General features: G+C 50.5%; 2 protein-coding genes and 1 long non-coding RNA gene across 9 annotated transcripts in view; 1 reads left to right on the top strand and 2 right to left on the bottom strand.

The window, feature by feature from the left end:
• The window catches only part of LOC111816415, a 20190-nt gene extending 19872 nt beyond the window's left edge, over positions 1-318 (bottom strand). The window contains exon 1 of the long non-coding RNA XR_002820815.1: positions 208-318. This is a non-coding gene — a long non-coding RNA (uncharacterized LOC111816415). The remainder of the gene's footprint in view (positions 1-207) is intronic.
• A 113-nt stretch (positions 319-431) lies between these two features.
• Positions 432-4904, top strand: Msto1 (misato 1, mitochondrial distribution and morphology regulator). The gene is made up of 14 exons (XM_023713579.1): positions 432-540; positions 648-783; positions 1166-1235; positions 1316-1394; positions 1732-1783; positions 2016-2154; positions 2307-2424; positions 2698-2832; positions 2929-3081; positions 3323-3454; positions 3526-3710; positions 4133-4237; positions 4326-4435; positions 4665-4904. Exons 1-14 carry the CDS (start codon positions 457-459, stop codon positions 4877-4879), a joined length of 1713 nt encoding a protein of 570 aa, XP_023569347.1. The 5' UTR covers positions 432-456; the 3' UTR covers positions 4880-4904.
• Positions 4905-4955: 51 nt separating this feature from the next.
• Positions 4956-9160, bottom strand: part of Gon4l (gon-4 like) — a 91613-nt gene continuing 87408 nt past the window's right edge. For 6 of the 7 annotated variants that reach the window (XM_023713572.1, XM_023713576.1, XM_023713575.1 and 3 more), the window contains 5 exons: positions 7865-7978; positions 6756-6966; positions 5928-6534; positions 5739-5841; positions 4956-5446 (listed from right to left, as the gene is read on the bottom strand). In XM_023713572.1, the coding sequence (XP_023569340.1) occupies positions 5297-5446; positions 5739-5841; positions 5928-6534; positions 6756-6966; positions 7865-7978 (1185 nt within the window). In that variant the 3' untranslated portion in view covers positions 4956-5296. Of the gene's footprint in view, positions 5447-5738; positions 5842-5927; positions 6535-6755; positions 6967-7864; positions 7990-9160 lie in introns of those variants that run through there. The other variant, XM_023713577.1, reaches the window with a different exon arrangement.

Here is a 9160-nt window from a genome sequence, read left to right as displayed (position 1 = left end):
TTTTTTTTTTTTCCTTTCTTTCTTTCTTTTTTTTTTTTTTTTATTGCTACCTGGATCGAACTGAGGCGGCGCTTAAACCACTGAGCTATCTCCCGGCCCTGATTTTGCTCTTCGTGTAATTCGCAGGCAGCAGTGTTACTGAGAAAAGCCTGCGCCGCCAAAAGTAGGTCCAAAACTACCCCCACGCGAGAGCGCACAGCCACCTACCCGACGAAGCCCCACCCCAGATCCGGGCGGCTCGCACGACTTCCGAAACGGCCGGCGGAGCACCGCCCCTCGCGAGGAAGAGGTGGAGCGGGACGGGCCTGCGAACCGTTTACCCAATCGGAAAGGATGTGTCTGTGGACCAATAGGGTACAGAGAACGTGGCCCGCCTACAAGCCTAGCGCACAAATTAGCTAGGAGTGACGAGCGAGCGGACGTGCGGGGGCGGTTCCACCGAGTAGGGTGCGCGGCATGGCGGGCGGGGCTCGGGAGGTGCTCACGCTGCAGTTGGGGCACTTTGCGGGTTTCGTGGGAGCACACTGGTGGAACCAGCAGGTGAGGGCTCCCGGGAGCTGTCCCTACGCAGTCGTTCGGTATCTTCAGTCCCATCGTCGCCCTGCCCCATCGCACCCGAATCCAATTTCCCTTGTTTACTTCCCCAGGATGCTGCGTTGGGCAGGGCCACCGATGCCACGGAGCCGTCCGGAGAGTTGTGTCCCGACGTCCTGTACCGAAGAGGCCGTACACTGTATGGCCAGGAAACCTACACGCCTCGACTTATCCTCATGGACCTGAAGGGTGAGCGTAGCAGTCTGTAGCATCCTTTTTGCCTCAGGAGCTTCTAACTGTACTGGTCCGAGCGATGAAGAGAGGAATGGTAACTGCGGAGAGGTGCGGGAGCTAGACCTTTCTGCTCAAGAACCTCTCTGGAGTAGGGAGAGAGACAGGAAGGTGCAGAACTGCCACGCCCGCTAGGGCCTCTGGGTGTGACCGAGCTCCGGCAGCAAGGATGCAATTATATTCTTACCCTCCTCCCATGTATCTCCAATAAAGTTTGGCAGTGCCCGCTGCTAGAGGGACTATGACTGCAGGCTGCTGGTGCATCAGAGGAAGACTAGCCCGAGAGGACGGTAGAGGATGCCTTATGATTGACGTTGCATTCTCCTTTATTCCTTTACAGGCAGTCTGAGCTCCCTAAAAGAGGAAGGAGACCTCTACCGGGACAGACTGCTGGATGCTGCCATAGCGTGGTGTGTATTTGACGCATGGGGTGGGCAGAGGACAGAAAGCCAGATATCTTATCATAGTTTCTTTAATTGATCTTTTTCAGGCAGGGCAAGCTCACCACACACAAAGAGGAGAAGATCTACCCAAAGAATCCTTATTTCCAGGACTTTCAGAGTGCAGAGGTGAGGGCCTCTACCCTGAGCCCTTTAACCCTTGGCTAAAACTCAGGTTGCCTCTACTGGGGCAAACGAAGAGGATAATCCTAAAGTATTTCGGGAAAGAGCATTTTGGTCCCAAGGACTGTAATGACCTAAACAGAAAGAAGGCTGCAGCTATGTGTGGTGGTACTATCCTATAACCCCAGTACTTGAGGGGCTGAGGCAGGAGGACCACCATGAGTTTAAGGCTAGCCTGAATTACATAACAGTATTCTGTCTCAGAGAAAAGAAGGAAGGAAGAAAAAGAGGCAGGAGTTTGTAAGGTATGGCCTGAAACTCCAGATTTTTTCACTCCTTGCAGGGAGTGCTTAGTGATGGTGTCTGGAGGATCAAATCAATCCCTAATGGCAAAGGTGAGACTTCTCCAATCTGGAGACCTGGGAACTATGGATGGGAACCTGGGTAGGACAAAGGTGTATCCCTTCTGCTTTGTTATTTTTATTTTTTTGCCTGCTCTGCCAGCCCTGAGGGCAGGGCTGGTGCAGCATGTGGTGCTGGGAATCAACTAGGGTCCCCTGCGCATGCCTAAGCAGGCGCTTTAGACCGCTGAGCTATCTTCCTGTCCCCCTTCTGCTTTATGTTCAGGTCCCCCACTGGTCACCAGTGTTTCAAATCCAAAGCCACTTTTCCCCACAGTGGGCAGCATCAAAGTCTGGTCAGACTTCCTCAGAGTTCATCTCCATCCCCGGAGCATCTGTCTGATTCAGAAATACAACCATGATGGGTATGGAGAATGATGGGTATGGAGACCTGAGGCCGGGAGGCAGAGTGGAGGGCCCCACAGACTGCTCTTATGGCATCTTCTCCCAAGAGATGGAGAAGTTGGGGTTGGGTGGAGTTGAAAGGCCTGTCTTGGACTATCTTCTTCTGTGGCAGGGAGACAGGTCGGCTGGAGGCTTTCGGCCAAGGAGAGAGCATCCTGAAGGAACCCAGGTACCTGGAGGAGCTGGAGGACAGGCTGCACTTCTATGTGGAAGAATGTGACTACTTACAGGTAGCTGTATAGCAAAACGTGCACAAGGCAGAATGCTCATCCTTTTTATTTTTTAAATTATTTTTGTCTTGGGGCTGGGAAGATGGCTCAGGAGAATAAGCGCTTCCCTGGCAAGCGCAAGGGCCTGAGTTCAATCCCTGGTTACACACACACACACACACACACACACACAAATTGTTTTTTTAAATAGGGTTTCAACCTCCCAAATGCTGGGATTACAGGTGTGTGACATTATGCCTGACCCCTCCCATTGATTATCCTTCCTCCCTTCAGGGTTTCCAGATCCTGTGTGACCTGCACGATGGCTTCTCTGGGGTAGGCACCAAGGCTGCTGAGCTGCTGCAAGATGAGTATTCAGGACGGGGAGTAATAACATGGGGCCTGCTGCCAGGCCTCCATAATCTTGGGGTAAGTAGAACTCAGAGGAAAAAAGAATCCAGAATGGAGAGGGAGAAATGAGACTACTACAGGAAAAGTTGCTGGATATGAACATCCTTTTACCAGGAACCACAGAAGAATATCTATCGTCTATTAAACACAGCATTTGGTCTGGTGCACCTGACGGCATCCAGCTCTTTCGTCTGCCCCTTATCACTGAATGGAAGTCTGGGTCTGCGACCTCAACCACCCGTGAACTTCCCTTACCTGGACTATGACGTAAGGCTCAGTACTTTGATTGCAGCTGGCCACAGAGTGCACCCCCCGCCAACTCAGCCCTAGTTGGTGGCTGTTCTTAAAGCTCCTTAGTTTGAACTCAACTATAAGGCCTCCTGGACCTCGTGCAACTTTTGGCCAAACATGGCCTCACCTCACCTTTCAGACCTGTCTGCCATTACTATTCTACTTCCCTACATCATTTTCTAGACATGAAAGCCTGAGTGTGCTCATGTCTTTACAGGCTGCCCTGCCCTTTCACTGCAGTGCCATCTTGGCCACAGCCCTGGACACAGTCACTGTTCCTTACCGCCTCCGTTCCTCTCCAGTGTCCATGGTTCGGCTGGCAGATATGCTGAGCTTCTCTGGGAAGAAGGTATGAGGCTTTGGGAGGCGTGAGATCAACACTGAGGAAAAGCTCTAACCTGATCTCCTTGTGATCTTCAGGTGGTGACAGCTGAAGCAATCATCCCCTTCCCCTGGGTTCCAGGCCAATCCCTTCCTGATACCCTGGTGCAGCTTGGAAGAAGTACCCCATGGACCCCACTATCTGCATGTGGGGACCCTTCCGGAAAATGCTGCTTTGCCCAGTCAGTGGTGCTGAGGGGTGTAGACAAAGCAAGTCACACCAGGTAAAATTCTCGGTCCTTGTCCCCACCTTTTTTTTCCTCTGTCTATTGAGGCTTTCCAAGGACCTAATGACCTTTCACCAATACCACCTTCACTTAAAAAAAAGTTGGGTGGGTGGCTCTTACAAGAATTTAAGGGCCAGGGAGATAGCTCAGCAGAATAAGCGCTTGCTTGGCGAGTGCAAGGGCTTGAGTTCAATCCCTGCTTCTGCCAAAAAATAAAAAAATTTTAAGAATTCAACTGGTATGGAGGCCAAACCCCTAAAATACCAGCACTCAGGAGACTTGAGGCAGAAGGATCATTGTGAGTTCAAGGCCAGCCTGAACTGTATAGCAAACCCCCACCTGAAAAAGACGAGAAAAAAAAATTCTTAGCTCTTATTCAGGCTACAGGAGTAAAGTTGGTTTTTGGATTTGCTCTGCAGTCAGCTTCCCCCAGGGACCCCTCTGCCCTCCCCACTCCATGCGTGCCTCACTGGCGAAGAAGTCTTGGCCCAGTATTTACAACAGCAGCAGCCTAGAGTAATAAGGTCAGTACCACACTTGCTCCCACCATTCTCCCAGACCCCAAGCTCCCTTGCCATCTTCCCTGCTTAACTGCCATTCTCGGCCCCACAGTTCTTCCCATCTGCTGCTGGCACCCTGCAGAGTAGTTCCTCCTTACCCGTACTTCTTCTCAAGCTTCCACCAGCAGGGTGTGATCCCTGGCTGTCCTCTCAGAGATACAGGTATGTACAAGGTGAAGAGAACCAAGATTTCAAGCATGAGGAAGGGTTTTATGGACTCTTCCTGGATTAAAAGTTATGAGTTCACAGTTAAAAACATTACTTTATTCATCCCATGACTCCTGAGCCCTTCCTCTGGAGTACACTAAAGGGAATGCACAGATTCACCAAGTGGACTTCACAGTCAAGCCGACCAAGCACCCACTTGGCCTCCCGTGTCTCTTCTCCACAGCTGTGCAGAGCATCCCCGTGTTTGGGGCCCTACGTTCCTCTTCATCCTTGCACCAGACCCTGAGAAGCTTGGCCAAGGAGCTCACACAACTCGACCTACGGCGCTGGGCCAGCTTCCTGGATGCTGGAGTGGAACAGGATGATGTAGAAGAACTGTTGCAGGAACTCCACAGCCTGGCCCAGTGCTACCGGGAGAGTGACAGCCTCACAGACTGAAACTCCTGGGGTGGGGACTACACTTGCAATAAAAACTGTTGGCCAAAGAGCCCTGTGTCCTCTAGCAGAGGAGCTCAGTGTTTAGGACTGGCTACATGGCACAGGTGTTTATTACAGGTAGAGACACTGTGTGGACCACAGGACAATAAATATGTACCGTTTGACAAAAAGGAGGGAGAGCAGGGAGTACAGCCCCACTCGCGCAGTGTTATGTACAATGTACACAGTGGAATGGAATGTCTTCACAAGGTCTGCCCTGAGGCACACGCCCACCTCATTGTCAGTTGTCCATGTCCTCAGTTCCACTCTACAATCCTGTGTGCAGAGCTTGAGGACTGGATAGAGACAGCCACCCTGTCCCCAGGGTAGGCTGACTATGGAACTAGTCCTGAGCAAGTGACACCCACATGCCCAGTCTCACTCGTCCAGCTCCTCCTCAGACAGCAGGTCCCCATGGTCTGACAGCTGGTCTGTATTGCTGGTACTGGTGGCATCATCTTCATCCTCAGAGCTGGCCTCACAGGCCGTGTGAAAAAGCTTCATAAGTTCTCGGAAGCGGTGAGAAACCTAACAGGAGAAAGGCTGGTTCACTGTCCTGAACTAGTAGTACTATGGCCCAGGGATTGAACCCCGGTCCCTGTGCTCACCTAAGCAGGCGCAACCTGCTATCTTGCCAGCCTTACTAACATCCTTTCTCCTACAGCTACTATACCCTTTATCAAGTCAGTATCCTGAACTTGTTGGCACCTTGTAGCTGTCTCACTAGCCACGGTCGTTGCTCTAGGCATCTTGGCACTCTTGACCCTTGGAGTCCAGGTGGGCATCCTCAGCACTAAGCACTTCCCTGCCCACTACTCACCTCAGCTGGGGTCTTGTTTCCCAGCTGCTGAGAGATGCTGCTGAAGGTCTGCGGCTGTGCTCCTTGTTCCTGACACATAGTGAGGATCACGCGGTCTGCTTCCCTGTAACCCACATGTCATGATTAGCCCCTCTGAGCCACACAGGTGTGACCGTACGCTTTCTACACACATTCTGCAGCCTGACCCACCTGGTCCACAGGACGACCTTCTCTCCAGTGGAGCTGACCTTGCTATTGTTTGCACACACTGTAGCTTCTGTGGCCTTTGGCTGCTGTTCTCCTTCTGCACCCCTGACCTGCAGTCCACCATCCTTAGCCAAACTCCCTCTGAGGACTTCAGGAGCTACCTCAGAGGGGTCACTTCCCAGGGATGGTTGATGGCCAGGGGGCGACCTATTAGCTCTCCTTGCCCCTGTGCTGCTCAAAGAGAGCCAGGTGTCTTGAGCATCTGGTTTCCCAGTCACATGTCTCCCCGCAATAATGCTGGTCCCTAAGGAAGCAGGACTTAAGGGAGCAGAGGGCTCCACAGTACCAGGCAATGTCTCAGGCTGAGAGCCATCCCAGGCCAGCAAAGAGGCCTCTGAGTCACCCACAGCCTTGCAGCCAGCCCCCTTTTCATGTCCAGGGGATGCATCAGTGGAGAGCGCCTCAGGCCCAGCCTGGCCTCTCGTGAGTAGCACAGCTGCAGCTGGAGGGTGCAGAGGAGGCTCTGGTTTGGGATGTGGTATGCCTTCTGGGAGCCGTTCAGTAAGAGGCACTTCTTGAGAGGACAGCAACATGCTCTGCACTGTTGATCCTGCATAGGAGGAAAATAAGGATCTAAGGGTGTGGATAGGATCAGTTAGACTGAAAACTGCTGCCCTTAATTCTATGAGATAGGTAGAGTCACTGGAGAAAAACTACTAGCTGAATACAACAGTTTCCATTGTCCCATCAGTGAAAGACACACCTCCTCCATCCCTCAAAGGCTGCTCTGCAAGCCAGGCTGAGCACTCTAGGGAGAAGGTGGCCACTCACCTTGAGCTGGCACCTCCCCCTTCCGGGTGGCCCTGCCAGTCCTGCTCTGCAGAGCCTCCGTGCTCTCGCGTTCCTCCAGGGCCTCCTCTTCCACCAGCTCCTTGCCCTGCCCTGGTTCCTTTGCACCACGCACAGGACTGGCCTCTCCGTGGGGGCTGCTGCTAACAGACTCCTGTGGCTCCTTGTGCTTGTAGGGTTTGCTGTCACAGACCTGCAGGTAGGGAGCACTCTCTGTGTCAAGGTCCTGTCTTGGCCTATGTCCCAGAGGCCATGTTCTGTGCAGGCTCCAAGAATTCTAAATGGCCCAGAGCAGGAGACCCCACTACTCCTAAGACTGCAGTTCTGCTGCAAAACAACTGCATTCTAGAGAACCTGAATTACCTTCAGAGTATTTTTCTTGACATTTCACTTAAAATAAACTACCCCTCTAATTCCAAAAGCTGTACTCATAGGATTCTCTTTATACTTTTTTTTTTTGTACTGGCAGTCAAACTCAAAACCATAGGCTTGTCAAGCAGACTGTGCTGCTGAGCTACATCACTGGCTCATGATTGTCTTTAACAAAGCAAAAATCTATTTTATATCTTTTAAAATTCAGAGGGGCCCGGGAGATAGCTCAGTAGAACACGTGTCTGCCTGGCAAGTGCAGGGTCTTGACTTCAACCCCTGGTACCACAAAAAATAAATAAAATTCACAGACAGGTTATAACAGTGCAAACCTTTGATTCCAGCACTCCAGAGGCTGAGGCAGGGAGGATCAACATAAGCCACGCTGGGCTATATAGTGGGTTGAAAGCCAGCCTGAACTACATAGTGAGGCACCTCCACACACACACAAAATTATTTTAGGGGCCGGGGAGATGGCTCAGTGGAATAAGTGCTTCCCTGGCAAGCGCAGGGGCCTGAGTTCAATCCCAGGTTCCGCAAAAGAAAAAAAATTATTCTGATATGTACACCTATGTGCATAGTGTATTAGCTATACATGTATTACCTTTTTAGAAAATCAAGAAGGTAAGAACCAGTGGTAGAAGGCAATACTGACAATACCACGTCCTCAGGTCACTCAGACTAGACACCCTCAGTCCCAGCAACCTAGGCACATTCCTCACCTTGCTGCCACTACAGTGGCTACAATTTCTCCGCTTCTTCTTCAGCTTGGAATCAGGACCCCCTTCATGGCAGGAACAGGTACAGTCCTTGGCCCCATCCGGCCACTCAGTCTCCTAGAAAATACCTGGGCTTGATTAGTTGCCAAGTATTTTTAGGGCCAAGAGAGGAAGCTAACTTGCAAGCCATCTAAAGAAGCCCCTCCCAACAATCCTCCCTTTCTCTTAATACCTTCACATCCCACTGCCTGGGGGGAACCAACAACCCAATCTCCATTAAGCCTATCATGAATCCTAGAAATAATTCCTAAGTGGCCCAGATCAGCCTATCTCAATCGCCCAGTTGATCCAAGTCTATGAGACTGAAGCAAAGTCACTAGGTCAGAGTGAGGGCGATCTACTCTGTCAGCTGCTAGGTCTCTGTCTCCCTGGTGCCTTAACTCTCTCCTCTCCACCAAACCTTTCAAGAGAGGACTCTGTACACACAGAAGGCTTACTCAGTGATACGGTTGCACAGACCCAAGACATAAAGACTATCACTCCAAATACAATGAAGAAATTAAAACAGGTTAAATAAATTGCCTGAGGTTGTTCTAGAATGAAGCAGTTTCTCTACAGGAAAGATATACACAGCAAAGAAATATGGGATTAAAATGTTTTTGAAGAACAGTGAATATGAGCAAGTCTACAGTTGCATTATCTGGGTTCACAGCACTGCCAATTATTATTTTTTTTTGGGGGGGGGCGGAACCAGGGATTGAACTCAGGCCCTTGTGCTTGCCAGGGAAGCGCTTATTCCACCAAGCCATCTGGCCCACTGCCAATTATTAAATATGATCCTGGAACAGTCTCTCTGCATTTCAGCTACTTCTATGAAATGCACACAATAATCTCTCCAAGCCAGGTGTAGTGGCATACGTCTGTAATCCTACCATGCAGGAGGCTGAGGCAGGAGGATGGCTTTGAGTTGAAGACCAGCCTGAACTATGTAGCAAAACCCTCTCTCAAAAAAAACCCTAAAACAACCTTCCCAGCCCCACACAAACAAAATACTCCATGGGATTATTGTGAGACTTGAGAGTTAACAAGCAATGTGAAAGAGTTCCAAGTAATACTGACACTTGATAACATGGCTACCTACTATCTGCTGTCATCATGAACATAAGAATCTTCAGTACTTTCTCTCATGAATAAAAGTCAAGTGATCAAAAAAAAATAAAATAAAATAAAAAAAATCCTTAACTTAATTACATCTACAAAGACTCTTAGGGGCCAGGGGGATGGCTCAGTGGAATAAGC

Source organism: Octodon degus, unplaced genomic scaffold (assembly GCF_000260255.1).
Source record: "Octodon degus isolate 3935 unplaced genomic scaffold, OctDeg1.0 scaffold00032, whole genome shotgun sequence".
NCBI classification, from domain to species: domain Eukaryota; kingdom Metazoa; phylum Chordata; class Mammalia; order Rodentia; family Octodontidae; genus Octodon; species Octodon degus.
Note: the sequence above shows the minus strand (reverse complement) of the source record. Positions and strands in the feature narration are given on the sequence as shown.